This window comes from Toxorhynchites rutilus, chromosome 2 (genome assembly GCF_029784135.1).
Source record: "Toxorhynchites rutilus septentrionalis strain SRP chromosome 2, ASM2978413v1, whole genome shotgun sequence".
Taxonomy (NCBI): domain Eukaryota; kingdom Metazoa; phylum Arthropoda; class Insecta; order Diptera; family Culicidae; genus Toxorhynchites; species Toxorhynchites rutilus.
In genome coordinates, this window is record NC_073745.1 from 187,411,346 (window position 1) to 187,426,277 (window position 14,932).

Genomic DNA, 14,932 nt, shown 5'->3' on the forward strand with positions numbered 1-14,932 from the left:
TGAAGACTGTGTGAGGTGCTAAAAAATTTGTTGAACACTCCAAATCCTGTGGACATAGAGGACCCATCAGTAAAGTACATATTATCACAATTGACACGCCCATACTTTGCTTCGAAAATCGTAGGAACGATCCCCATGGATATCCTGCTTCATGGACAGATCAAAATGCACAGAGGAATTGATGTAGTCAGGAAAACAAACACGGTAGGGAAAATACGAAAAGGATCAACCTGCATGGAAACGAATTCATTTTTTTTTATCCCATTTATTTATTAGGCTCATTAGCATTTTAGCTGTAACAGAGCCGGGTTTAATCGTGTACATGTACATATGTTTATGTTTCTATGAATTGTGAATTACACAGTAGTTAGTAGTAGCCATTTAGGCGTTAAGTTTTCTGTTCCATTACATTATGGTAAATTACACAGTAGTAGCCATTTAGGTGTAAGGGTATTCTTTCTGTTCATCCATTGTTCAACAGACCGGACAGCGGAGACAGTTGATATTGATCATTGTTGAGTTATTTATAGAACAGCAGCCCGATGTTTCTTGCAGAGCAGAGCAGTTGTATGGATGTATCGATCTTTGTTCCACCGTGGATCGATTTCCATCGCTGATGATGGTTGCGTGGACGTAGTTATTCTATAACAACACAAAGATGGTCAATTGAGGGCCCTGAGTTTGATCTCACGATCGATCGCTTGGTAAGCGAACGCGTAACCAAGTGGCTACGAAGACCCCCAAACGAATTCATGATATGAGCTCATGAATCCAGAATGAAAATTTAGCTCGATCAGCTGCTCAAAATTTTCGATCACCAATGGGTTCATAACCTTACACCGGATGAGGAACCGAAGAGATAATAAATTGAAGCTATCTTTTAGTGGGAGTACGCCTGCCAAAACCTCGAGGCTCATGGTATGCGTTGAGGGCATACATCCCAACGCAATACGGAGGCAAAGATACTGAATTCGCTCGAGTTTAATGAGGTGTGTTTTGGCAGCTGATTGAAAACAGAAACTGCCATACTCCATCACTGAGAGAATAGTTGTTCGATACAACATTATAAGATCTACGGGATGGGCTCCCCACCAGGTGCCGGTAATTGTACGGAGAAAGTTTATTCTTTGTTGACATTTTTTACTCAGATACCTAATATCGGCCCCCCAAGTACATTTGGAGTCGAACCAGACCCCAAGATATTTGAATGACATAGCATGAGTGATCGGTTTACCCAAAAGATGAAGCTTTGGTTTTGCTGGTCTATGCTTCCTAGAAAAAACCACCATCTCTGTTTTCTCCGTGGAGAATTCGATCCCTAGCCCAATGGCCCAGGTTGAAAAATTGTTCAAAGTACCTTGTAAGGGTCCTTGCAGGTCGGATTCGTTTGATCCTACGACAGACACCAATCCATCATCTGCAAGTTGTCTTAGGCTGCAATTTTTTGTAAGGCAATTATCGATGTCGCTTACATAGAAGTTGTACAAAAGGGGGCTTAAACATGAGCCCTGGGGGAGTCCCATGTAGGAGACCCGACTTACTGTCGAATCCCCGTGAGAAAAATTCAAATGTTTCTAACAAAGCAAGTTATATAACATATTATTCAATAGAGGCGGCAGACCCCGAGAGTGTAATTTGTCTGACAGGACCTCTATTGAAACTGAATCAAAGGCCCCCTTTATGTCCAAGAATACTGAAGCCATTTGTTTTTTTTCGGCGTAAGCCATTTGAATTTCTGAAGAAAGCAACGCAAGACAATCATTTGTCCCCTTGCCCCTGCGGAACCCATATTGTGTATCTGAGAGAAGGCCATTCGTTTCAACCCATCGATTAAGGCGAAACAAGATCATTTTCTCCAACAATTTCCGTATACAAGACGGCATTGCTATTGGGCGGTACGAATTGAAGTCGGACGCGGGTTTTCCGGGTTTTTGAATAGCTAAAACTCGTACTTGTCTCCAATCATCTGGAACAATATTATGTTCCAGAAACCGATTGAATAAATTCAACAAGCGATGTTTCGCCACATCAGGGAGGTTTTTCAACAAGTTGAACTTAATTCGATCCGATCCCGGAGCAGAATTGTTACATGAAAGGAGAGCAAGAGAGAATTCTACCATCGAAAACTCAGAATCAAGATCGCACCTATCTTGAGGTATATTTCGAACAATTTTTTGCACGGGAGCGGAATAGGGACAAACCTTTCGTGCAAAATTAAAAATCCATCGATGTGAATATTCTTCGCTTTCATTCGTTGAAGAGCGATTTCTCATGTTTCGAGCCACTTTCCATAATTTTTTCATTGACGTTTCTAGTGACAAACCTCCCACGAAATTTCGCCAATAAGCACGTTTTTTCCCTTTGATCAAATTTTTGAACTGATTCTCAAGGGCTAAATACGTTTGAAAATTTTCAGGAGTTCCACGTTTCCGAAAAGCTTTAAATGCACTCGATTTTTCTATATAAAGCTTGGAACATTGGCTATCCCACCATAGATTGGGAGGCCTTCGGGAAATGGTGGAACCTGGAATGGGTTTCGTTTGAGCGCGAACGGCGCTGTCATAGATCAAACGAGAAAGGAAGTTATACTCCTCCAATGGAGGTAAACCATCTCTGGAATTGATGGCTAGATCAATCGCGTCCGCATACTTTTTCCAGTCAATGTGTCTTGTGAGGTCATATGCCATGTTTATAGATTCAGAAGAATTCGACCCAATGGTGATGGAAATTTTGATTGGTAAGTGATCACTACCGTTGGGGTCCTGGATTACATTCCATTTGCAATCTAACGATAATGAATTCGAGCAAAGCGAGAGGTCAATAGCACTTGGGTTAGCAGGAGGTTTAGGTACACGTGTTGTTTCCCCAGTGTTCGAAACGGTCATATTGAAGCTGTTACAAAGGTCATATATCATCGATGAACGATTGTCGTCGTACTGTTCCCCCCAGGCAGTTCCGTGAGAATTGAAGTCTCCCAAGATCAATCGTGGCTCAGGAAGGAGTGAGCACATGTCAACAAGTTTCTTGTGGCTAACTGCAGCTCTCGGAGGCCAATACAAGCTGACAATACAGAGGTCTTTGCCTCTGATGTTTGCATGACAAGCAACAGCTTCAATCCCTCCAATAGGTGGAAGGTCAATTCGAAAAAATGAGTGGCACTTATTGATCCCCAATAGCACCCCTCCGTATCTGTCATCACGGTCCAAGCGTATAATATTGAAATCATGGAAAGAGAGATCATTTTGAGAAGAAAGCAAGTTTCGGACAGAGCAAAAACATCACAATTGAATTTATGAATTAAAAATTTGAATGTATCCAATTTAGGGATGAGACTACGACAATTCCACTGTAAAACAGTGATATCGCCGACCTCTCTATTTAAATTAGACATCAAGAGAGATAATCATTGCAAGGAGGGGCCATGTTTGCATCAATTGTTGCAAAATTGTCTTTAATACTGGAAGCATTGAGATGACAATGGTTCTGATGGAGTCGGAAACATTAAAACACTTGAAGATTTGATCCAGAAGGTCAGACAACTTTATAAATCCCGATTGGGAAGTTGAACTGGACGAAAAAATAGGGACAGTTGGGGTTTTTGATGTCCCCTCGAGTGCTGGGTCGTTCGAAGGTGAACTATTCCCACGGAAGCCAGGAGGAACCTGATTTTGCTTGTCCGCGGCACTAGATTTTTTAGGCAAGCTAACAGGGGGTATCACCGGGGGGATTTGTTCTTGAACTTTGGGAGTGGTTACATTCTTGCGCCGGGGATTCCCTTTGGAAATTAACGGTGTGTCCCTGCTAGCTGTGTCCGCTTCCATTTCATCAACTGGCAACGAGGAAAAAGTATTGTGTGTTGAGATTGGTTGTTGTTGTTGTTGGGTCAGTGGAGAAGCGCCCTTTAAAATTTCCGCAAATGTGCGCTTCGAGCGTTCCTTTAAAGAGCGCTTCTGTTTCTCCCAGCAACTCTTATAAGTTTCACAAGCTGAGAACGCGTGTGGAGTTCCCCCGCAATATGGACATTTATGCTCAGTCGCACTGCAGGATTCCCCCACATGTTGCTCTCCGCAAGTTGCACAGCGCTCCTTGTTGGCACAATAATCTGAAGTGTGACCAACTGACTTACATTTGTTGCAAGTCATGGGCTTTGGCACAAAGAGTCGCACCGGCAGTTTCAATTTGTCCACCATAACGTAGTCAGGGAGAGCGGAACCAGCAAAAGTTACTCGAAATGAGTCGGACGGCGTGAATTTAGTTTCTCCCCCTTCCTGGGAGACTTTGCCTTATTGGCGACAGTCCAAGATCTCGACTTCCATCGAGGGGAGCTTCTTGAACTTTCCATTTCCTTTTTTAATAAATTCACACGTCAGACCCGTTTCTGTAATCACTCCCGCAATTTCTACGTTATGGCAGGGCACGTATGCGCGATATTCTAAAATGAACCGCTTGTCGACAACAATAGCGTTAGCTTGCTTCCGATCAGCCACGACAACACGCAGTTTGTTCGGGCGAACCTTGGAAATTTCGACCACGGAGGAATAATTTTTTGTCAAATCTTTCATGATCTGAATGACATTCAGAGATTTTCCTTTAGGTTTAGGTCGGAAGAAAACAATCCATGGGCCAGTTCCAGTTGCATTTTCTGGATAAACCTTGACACGGGGTGGAGACACAACAGGAGAGGAAAGCGGGGTCGATTGTTGAGCGGAAGCGGAAACAGCAGGGTTGGGGGGCGTGATCGGGTGTTTAGCGGGAGCGGGAGCGAGAGGGGGAGCGAGAACGGGAGTGGGAGCGAGAGGGAGAGCGAGAACGGGAGCGAGAGGAGGAACGGGAGCAGGAGATTGAGGGGGTGAAGAGGAGAGGTTTGCAAATTTTCTTGAGGGGGGCTTGTTTAGGTGGGTTAATTCCTCCCCCGAAAAGACTTCTTCTGAAAGGGGAACGCGTTTAAGCGACTTCCCACCTCCCGTAGATGTGGAGGGATAGACAGTGGATTCAATCTCCATGTCAACGGGTTCTCCGCATTCTGCCATATAAAGTGGCAGATGTACAATTTTTCAGTGATTTCTCAATCTTTTTTCTGATTATTTCTTAAACTAAAAACCTTAATCTAATAAAAAATATACTTATATCGCACACCCGTGCGGTTGAATTAGAACGGTTCCCAGCGAACCGCGTGTCGATCGTACAGCACAGCTGCAACGGTGTATGGCTCCACAGTGCGATGATGATTTCGATGACGATAATATGGCGATAAACACGCCAGCACACAGCGCCCGCGATGCAGGTCTTCTTCCTTCCGCTTTGTTTGCTTCACACTATTGCAGTCCAAAAATCCCGTTTGGGTGAAACAATTATTTCACCAGCAGCGAAAATAACGGTATCACAACAGTATCACAAGATAACGGTATCACCAGACGGGAGAAAATACACCCGGCGGCCTCGATTTCACGAAGACGAATGATGTAATGTTACTTGCAGCGGTGGGAAATGTCTGCATCGTTTGACTAGTGGTTCGAGTGCCTCAAGAACCGCGCAATTAGAAGCAAGTTCGCGGCTGACGAAACAAAGATCGAGTAATCTGTTAGTGTCATTGAAGACCATTCAATTGCTGAAGATCAGCAGTATTATAGCAGGCCAGCAAAGATGTTACTAGAGATGTTATACTAGAGCCATTGATGCGAAAGTGGTAGAATCCTGTATAATTATTGATCCAGTTGATTGAAGCCAGGTTGAAATCACTGACAACAAATATATCGTCATTAACATTCATCGTCGATAAGACCCAAAAAATCGAAATGATGTGTTGATTTACCAACTCAAAACGCGAAGTCGGTCCGAAGGAAGATATACACACAAATAAACACCTTTTTTGTTGGTAGGGTCACAATCACCCACACTTGCTTGACACCCGTAGAATTGGGAGGTAAATGTTGTTGACATAATAAAATGTAAATGTTGGACGAACGAATTGCTAACAAAACTCCACCTCCAACATTTTTCCGCGATTTCTGAGGCATTGAAACTTATTTTTTGAATGACCATCGTATCTATTTTTTTAGATTTTCGATGAGCTTTTAAATATCGATTTTCCAATTTTCAAAAACCCCTATGTTACGCTTTAGGTTTTGAAATATTTATTGAAATTCGTTCTGCGACACCCCGTTGCTTCAGAACCGATACCACCAGCAAGGTACCGATTTTCAAACAGCATTTGCGCATCCAGCTTTTAACAAAATACCCGAGTGTTTCATTCTAATCCTAACATCCGAAAAAAAATCACAAAAATTCATTATTCATTATTCATCTACCTGCCAGGCAGGAGCCCGCCCGTAAGCAATAACTGTAAAACAACGCAATTGGGTGTTTCAGTTTTGCGAAAATCAAAAAGAGGTCATTGATTTCATGTACGGACAGAAACAACTACTCATGATAGATTTTTTTTACTCAATTGAAAGATGAATAATAATACGGGGAAGAAACTGCAATTGAAAATTCTTTGGTTTTGGCACCCCAAAGGGTTAGCGCCCCCGGCAAATGTCGGGTTTGTCGCTCGTACGCTACGCTACTTCGTACAAGCACCGCAGATGCACCTCGCTCTGGAAGGCCAAAAGAGGCTCCAGAAATCGAAAAACAAGTGCATCGATTCGTTTTGAACGATCGTAAAGACAAGTTACGCGAGTTAGCTTAGGCCGTAGACATTTCAAAAGAATGAGTGTGATACTTTTTGCACGACATTTTGGACATGACAAAGCTATCCACGCGATGGGTGCAGCGTTTGCTGACCGTCAACCAAAAACAGCGACGCGTTGATAATTCAACAGCCGGTTTGGCGTTGTTGAAGCGTGATCGAGTGGAATTCTTTAGACATCTTGTGACAATGGATGAAACGTTACCACACTCCTGAATTCAATATGCAGTCTGCAGAGTGGCTGACAAGCCGGCCAAAAGACCAACGGTCGACCGGGAAAGTATTATGAGAGTATTATGCAGCGTTATTGGACAAACTGAACAACGAAATAAAGAAAAAAACGGCCCCATATGGTGATGAAAAAAGTTCTGTACCATCACGATAACGCACCGTCGCTAACGTCCTTAAAAGCGATGCCCAAGTTAGACCAATTACGATTCCAATTGGTTTATCACCCACCATATTCTCCAGACTTGGTCGCCAGCGACTACTATATGTTCCCAAACTTCAAGGGGTGGCTCCAGGGAAAGAGAAACACACCGAATGAGGAAGTCATCACAAAAACTTAGGCATATTTCGAAGATTACTGCTACATGTCGTATTATATGTGATTCGGTTATATTAGGCTGTCAAAAAAGTCCTGCGGTATTTCCGCGAGGTGTCGTTGTAAGCGCGTAGTTCTAGTTGTATTCATTGTATCGAGTCATACTATAGCTTGTTGGAAAGCGCGCTATAATATAGTCCTTGACAGTGTTTTGTTTGGTTAAGTCGTTCGTGAGTTATGGTGTCGCAAATATGGAGCAAATTAAAGAGAAAATCCGACATATTTTACAGTACTACTATGACAAAGGCAAAAATGCATCTCAAGCTGCCAATAAAATTTGTGCAGTTTATGGACCCGATACAGTTTCCATTTCCACCGCACAACGATGGTTTCAACGTTTTCGTTCTGGTGTAGAGGTCGTCAAAGATGCGCCACGCTCCGGAAGGCCTGTCGTCGAAAATTGCGACAAAATCGCTGAATTAGCCGAGAAAGACCGGCTTGGTAGCAGCCGTAGCATCGGCCAAGAGCTGGGGATAAGTCATCAAACCGTTATTAACCATTTGAAGAAGCTTGGATTCACAAAGAAGCTCGATGTATGGGGCCACACACGTTAACGCAAAAAAACATCTTTGACCGTATCGACGCATGTGAATCGCTGCTGAATCGCAATAAAATCGACCCGTTTCTGAAGCGGATGGTGACTGGCGATGAAAAGTGGGTCACTTACGACAACGTGAAGCGCAAACGGTCGTAGTCGAAGCCCGCTGAAGCGGCTCAGACGGTGGCCAAGCCCTCATTAACGGCCAGGAAGGTTCTGCTGTGTGTTTGGTGGGATTGTCAAGGAATAATCTATTATGAACTGCTTCCCTATGGCCAAACGCTCAATTCGGACCTGTACTGCCAACAACTGGACCGCTTGAAGGTAGCACTCATGAAGAAGAGGCCATCTTTGATAAACAGAGGCCGTATTGTCTTCCATCAGGACAACGCCAGGCCACACACTTCTTTGGTGACGCGCCAGAAGCTCCGGGAGCTCGGAGGGGAGGTTCTTTTGCATCCGCCGTATAGTCCGGACATTTCACCAAGTGACTACCACCTGTTTTTGTCCATGGCGAACGAGCTAGGTAGTCAGAAGTTAGCCACAAAAGAGGCCTGTGAAAATTGGCTATCCGAGTTTTTTGCCAATAAGGAAGCGAGTTTCTATAACAGGGGTATTATGAAGTTGGCATCTCGTTGGGAACAAGTCATCGAACAAAACGGCGCATATTTGACTTAAAACAGATGATTGTAACTAATTTTATGAACAAATGAAAATTCAAAAAAATACCGCAGGACTTTTTTGACAGTCTAATATACAATTTTGGACTCGATTATATACAGTTTGAATATTTTTCTTAATTTTTCAAATATTACTTATTTCACAAAAAAAATATTACCTTCCAACGTTAAGGTGAAATTTGAGTGAGTTTTATATGTAAATCGTGATTTTTTAAGTTTTTGCTTCAATTTTCACCAGGAATCGTTTATATCGATATTGCAGCGAAATTATGATAGATAGAAGTTGGGTGTCAAAGAACACATTGTAGAGCGGTTAGAAAGCTTTGATTTAATTGATTGGAACAATAAAGATTAATATGAATTTTTGGGATAAAATTAATAATAACACAATAAAAATTACTAGCTTTGAATTTTTTTCACTTCGAAAATGTTATTTAGATCTGCGCCGTAATTTATTTTTATACAACTATATTCTGTGCAAAATTTTCTCATCTTTCTAATGGAAGCAACAGAATCGTCTTCTGTAGCGTACTATTTAATCTAGCGCCAGTTTGAGGCAACAGAGACCGAAACAAACAAAAAGTTCTATAACTCTGTCAATGTTGAAATTCAAACATATGGGTAGGAGGAATTTTTCATCAAATATGATCCTCTATCACCTTTCAAATGAATTTGGATATTTTAATGAGAAAGGTATTGAATGACTTCAAGAAGATGAATGAAAAATTATAATCTTCTTTTTTAATAAAAAAAAACCAAGAATTTATGCATAAAAATGATTAAAAAATTTTTTTTCGCTCGATTATATACAGTGAAAATAAATCCAAAACTGTATATAATCAAGTCCGCCCTGTACTACAGAAACAGAATCTAAAAGTTGGAAACTCGTATTGTCAAGTGTATTGTCCTCGAAGGAAACTATGTTTTCGACGGTTATCAAGCATAAATCGGTCGATACTGCTGCAGTTTCACGTTTGATATTCGTACGAAGTTCATCAATCGTCGCTGGCTTGTTGGCATAGACCATAGACATGACGTAGCCCCAGCAGGAAATAGGAATTAAATAAAGTTTTGCACAAAACGATTGTTTTCATAAAAATCCTGGAATTTTTCAGCCCAAGTAGTATTACGAACATGCCAAAATAAATAGCATCAGTAACTACAAAAGATGGGCCCTTTAACCAAGCAGAAATGTTACCAAAGCGATGACTGGTGATCGAGGCTAATTCCAATAATACATTTTTGTTAAATAAAGCAACAATTTTCACGAATAATCATCCAGAATTTATTCAGGGTCCCAATACATTACTACAGTTAAGGCTGCATTATTTCTTACATTGTTCTCGTACATCATTGCTTCTCATTTCGTATTAGTAGATCAGGTTATGACCGAGTCCGATACCATGGCCGTATCCGAGACCGATACCACTGCTGTATCCCAGTCCAACACCGGTGCCAAGACCAAGTCCAACAGTACCAACCGAACTGTAGGTTGGAACAGTACGGACAACAGCGGGGGCACTATGCACAATAGCCGGGGCACTATGAACAATGGCTGGGGCGCTACGAACAATAGTTGGGGCACTACGAACTACAGTGGGACCAGTGTGCACAACTGATCCGAGATTGTTATATCCAAGGCTGCTATATCCTAGTCCACTGCTGTATCCAAGGCCGCTGTATCCGAGTCCGCTATATCCAATTCCACCAAGGCTGCTATATCCCAATCCAATAGTTTGCGACTTTTCCAAATCATCAGTCTTCTTTTCGGAGGCCTGTGGTGGAGCAGCAGCAGCCACTGCCACTAGAGCGAACAAACAGACAAACTAAAAGGGAACAAATGTTCATAAAAAAGTCTACCGGAGTCTACAAGAGGTTATTAAAAGTTCTGAGAAAACCTTTCAACAAACCTTCATCATTTTGAATTCGGCAATAGAAATTGTTAACAATATGAGAGCTAATATTGAACTGATACCGTCGATAGAAAATTCACTTTCTTTTATATCAACTTCTCGAAATAGTTCAATCAACTCCTCTCATTAGCATATTTTTTATCTTCCGACGCAATTAAACCATTTTGCGAGTTGATGGATCGTAGCATAGCACATAAAAATATGAAAACGAGGATCGCCGTCTTGAAATAGTGCGTTCTTATATTTATGCGTATACTCATATGTGTCCAATCTATATGTATATTCATATAAACATGTCGAAATGATGATAGAAATAACATCGAGCGATACATTTAGTATGATCTTGGTACAGTTACATGCCCCAAAATACTGAAAAATACTGTATTATAATTATTATCACTAATTCATTGCCTTCATTCGATTGATATCCAGCTGAGTCTTATCCGAACAATATACCGTTATGTTCATGAAACGTGTATTAAATGATTATGATCAATAACAAATATTATGGTATAATTCATATACCACCTGCAGATTATTCACAGTCTATGTATAGTTATTATATGCTCCTATCCCGAAAGTTCAAATGAAGGAAAATGTCAAGCTACAAACGGATAAAAAATTACTATTTCTAAACTTTGTTATATGCTATTTTTGGGAACAAAGTGAAACCGAATTTTGGGTGGGATGCGAAATCTGCAAATATGTTAATGAAGACAAAATTTTATCGTTCTGGAGCAACATATAAAATAGAGCGAAATTTCTGTAGACGATATCAGTTTCTCGAAGGCCTCCGGATAGTTGACAATTTCCATCACCCATTCAAAATGATGAAGGTACGAGAAAGGATTATCTGTTAACAAATCGGGGTCCGAAATGTAATTATTTGATCCATTTCAGTTTATCTGCTTGCTTGCTCTTGTGGCATTGGCTGCTGCAGCTCCACCACCGGCCAACGAAAAAAAGACTGATGATTTGGAAAAGTCCCAAACCGTTGGGTTGGGATATAGCGGCCTCGGCGGAATCGGATATGGCAGCCTCGGATACAGCAGCCTGGGGTATAGTGGCCTCGGATACAGTGGTCTTGGATATAGCAATCTTGGATCTGTTGTCCACACTGTTCCCACCGTAGTGCGCAGTGCCCCCGCTATCGTTCACAGTGCCCCTACTATTGTCCATAGTACCCCCGCTGTTGTTCGCACTGTTCCAACCTACAACACCATTGGTACTGTCGGAGTTGGTATTGGCAGCGGAATCGGACTCGGATACAGCAATGGAATCGGTTTCGGATACGGCCATGGTATCGGACTTGGGCATAACCTGGTCTACTAAATAGATAACACAGACAAACGACATTGAATGAATAAATCAACAGCGCAGTTGCCCTAATTTCTTGAATCACGATTTGCTAATTATTCATCATTTATCCGAAATATCGATGATTTCTAGGAATGATATGATATTCATTCATTCACTCTACTATCTCCAATCGGTTAGAGTCTTCGATGCTTCTGTTTTTTTTTCTATCTGGCTAAAATTCTCAATGTTTGTCTCATGTTCAACATCCGCTTCATTATTGCACAAAACTTCTCTACTGTCAAGATTTGTCTCAGTGTTCAATGCACATGCTTAGAAAAAACCGATACTTTGTGGAAAGTTTTGAAACTGTCCACATTTTTGTAGGTTTCGTTAAGATCTCGGAGAAGTTAACTATATGCATTATGGTGTCAATGAAAATGATCATTTCGAATTTCAAAAAGTTACTAGATAAAAAATGTTCACCATTCGAAAAACACCCTATGCAAAATATCAGCTCAATCCGATTTAAAGGAGAGTAGGGCAAAACGGTCAAAGTTTGAGTCTTTCTTCTACCATCTCAAAAAAAAAATATTTCGCGCATTTTTTTGCGCTAGGTCGTTTTTTTTTGTCAGAAAAGTCGATTTTTGACAAGAAATATTTTTGTAGATAACTGTAAATATCAATGTGTCATACAATTCAAAGACATTTAACATCAAAAATGTTTTTTGTGAACCCGGTAATTTTTTGGTTTGAAAAACATCCAAATTTCAACGTCTGCGACACTACTAAATGAAGTCCGAATGATCTAATATTTTACATAGGGTATACCCAAACCCAAAACCCAAAACCATACCTCGTATTTCAAAAAAAAAGTCCCAGAGTTTTTGACAAAATTTGGTTTTTCGAGATGACAATTTACCAGCTTTAAGGTTTTCTGCCGCAATTTGCCACGGTTGTAACTACATGCAATATTTCGTCAAACATCCCATTTTCCAAAAACGACTTTTTTCCAAAATTCATAACTTTAAGTCTAGTTATCTTTAAGTTAACTAATTAAAGTCAACCGATGATCCAAAAATATTTTTTTAACTTTTAATAATAACTCAAAAACGAAAGGAAACACCTCTTTGATTTCTGGATATGTTATGTAAAAAACCTCGGGTTTCAAGACAAAAAAATTGAAAAATATAGCGCCCTCTATCTTAAACCCATTAACGACCAAGCCGTATTTTTTTTTGACGAAAACCATTGGTGTAAACGCAATTATTGACGCTGAAGAAACCCCAATGTTCAAGAACTATTTTTTCCCATTGGCCGAAACCGGCACTTATTTTTCCAAGTGCAAACACACACATTTATCACATTAATAAGCATCTTATCTCCACATATCTATTAGTAAACACTTATTTTCAAAAGGAAAAAAAGTAACTGTGAAAAACTTTCAGATGAAGTAATGTTTCTATTGAAGAAAACAATTGTTAAATCAGGAAAAGATGTCGATGAATCTGATGACAGTTATGAAGAAGAAGAAAAAGATTGTTTTAATTTGTAATCTAAAGAAAATCTTTTATATTTATAGCAGAATTTGTTTGATTTGGGGGTACATCAATAAACTACGTGATCTTTTTGAGCTTGGGTTGCTTGTAATCAAAGATCATAAAATTGTATAAAAAAGTATGTAAAAAATACTACGGGGTAAGGGTACCATAAAATCAAAAAAAAAATGAGTCACATGCTTTATGGACGACCCTAAATAAAAAATGGATGCCAGATTCATATGCTTCATCCCGAAGTTATGTGAAATCCATGTTATTTTCGCATATATCGGCACTGTTTTTGCTTGGCCAGCGTTTGTATGGAATCGCTCCACTGTGCCCTTGGGTGATTTTTCAAAAAACTTAAACTTTGACCGCTTTGCGCCACTCTTCGTATATTTTTTTGAAAAATTATCGGGGAGCGCACGATGTTAGGAGTTAAAGTATAGGTACTACCACAGTAGTTCACCGGAATCTCATTGAATGGGATCTATTACAGAGAAAAATGTTTTCTAAAATCAACTTTTTCATATTTTCTTTGAAAAAATTACAATTAATTCTAATTTTATTCAATGTCAAGATAGGGATATAGTGTATTCCACAAAACTTTAGATAATATGGATTTATGCCAAAGACGACAACATTCTATCTCTTATAGCTTTTGAAATATATGACACTAGCTGACCCAGCAAACTTCGTCCCGCCCAAAATTTGTTTTTGTTATCAATACCTTCAAACATTCACGTTTTCTTATTAAGCGCAAGTTCCAATCGCACAACTGTTCATTGATTGATCTTCTAATTGATCCCGTTGAATTTACCTTTTACTAAAAAAATTGCTAGTACTTCTACCAAAACATATCATTATAATATCAGATTATTTTCAGACACAATTCTCGTTCAAGATTTTTCAACCACTTGCAAATAACATATTTCTCCGTTACATGGAATAATCTCAATATACCTTATATAGTTGGCGCTTTCATTTACTTGATTAGTTCTCGAGTAATACAAAAATTGATGTTCCATTTGCATGGCGCCCCCCCCCCCCCCCTAAGAGAGGGGGGAGGAGTACCCCTAAGAGAGAGGGAAGGAGTATCTAACCACCATAGAAACATTTATTGCACCCTAAAACCTCTAGATGCCTAATTTGATTGCATTTGTATGATTAATTCTCGAGTAATGTAGAAATTTGTGTTTCATTTGTAGGGCAGCCCCCCTCCCTAACAGATGGGGGAGGAGTTTCTAACCACCATAGAAACATTTATTGCACCCTAATACCTCTAGATGCCTAATTTGTTTACATTTGCATTTAATTATCGAGTAATGTAGAAATTTGTGTTTCGTTTGTATGGCAGACACCCACCACTTTAGTTTGATGTCGAGAATTACCCCGAGATCTCGAATGGAGTTAACGCGATCGATAACAGCAGAGCCGATGATGTAGTCATGAGACAAACGATTGGCGTCTTGTAAATGTGATTGTCTTGCACTTGCTGATGTTCAATTCCATGCCATTATCAGCACACCATGCAACCAATTCATTCACGTCAGCTTGTAGAGCACAGCAGTCCAATATGGAAGAGATTTTCCTAAATATTTTTAGGTCATCAGCGTAGAAAAGCTTACCAGACCTCAGCCGGCTGGCGAGATCATTGACGAAGAGAATGAAAATC

General features: G+C 40.3%; 2 protein-coding genes across 2 annotated transcripts; one reads left to right on the top strand and one right to left on the bottom strand.

Annotated features, from left to right (window-relative positions):
• Nucleotides 1–9,880: 9,880 nt before the first annotated feature.
• Nucleotides 9,881–10,429, bottom strand: LOC129766530 (cuticle protein 63-like). The gene is made up of 2 exons (XM_055767097.1): nucleotides 10,421–10,429; nucleotides 9,881–10,336 (listed from the first exon to the last, which is right to left on the bottom strand). Exons 1-2 carry the CDS (start codon nucleotides 10,427–10,429, stop codon nucleotides 9,881–9,883), a joined length of 465 nt encoding a protein of 154 aa, XP_055623072.1.
• A 783-nt stretch (nucleotides 10,430–11,212) lies between these two features.
• On the top strand, nucleotides 11,213–11,821 carry LOC129764243 (chorion class B protein B.L1-like). The gene is made up of 2 exons (XM_055763131.1): nucleotides 11,213–11,259; nucleotides 11,324–11,821. The coding sequence occupies exons 1-2, from the start codon at nucleotides 11,251–11,253 to the stop codon at nucleotides 11,753–11,755; spliced, it is 441 nt and encodes a 146-aa protein (XP_055619106.1). The 5' UTR covers nucleotides 11,213–11,250; the 3' UTR covers nucleotides 11,756–11,821.
• The last annotated feature ends 3,111 nt before the right edge of the window (nucleotides 11,822–14,932 follow it).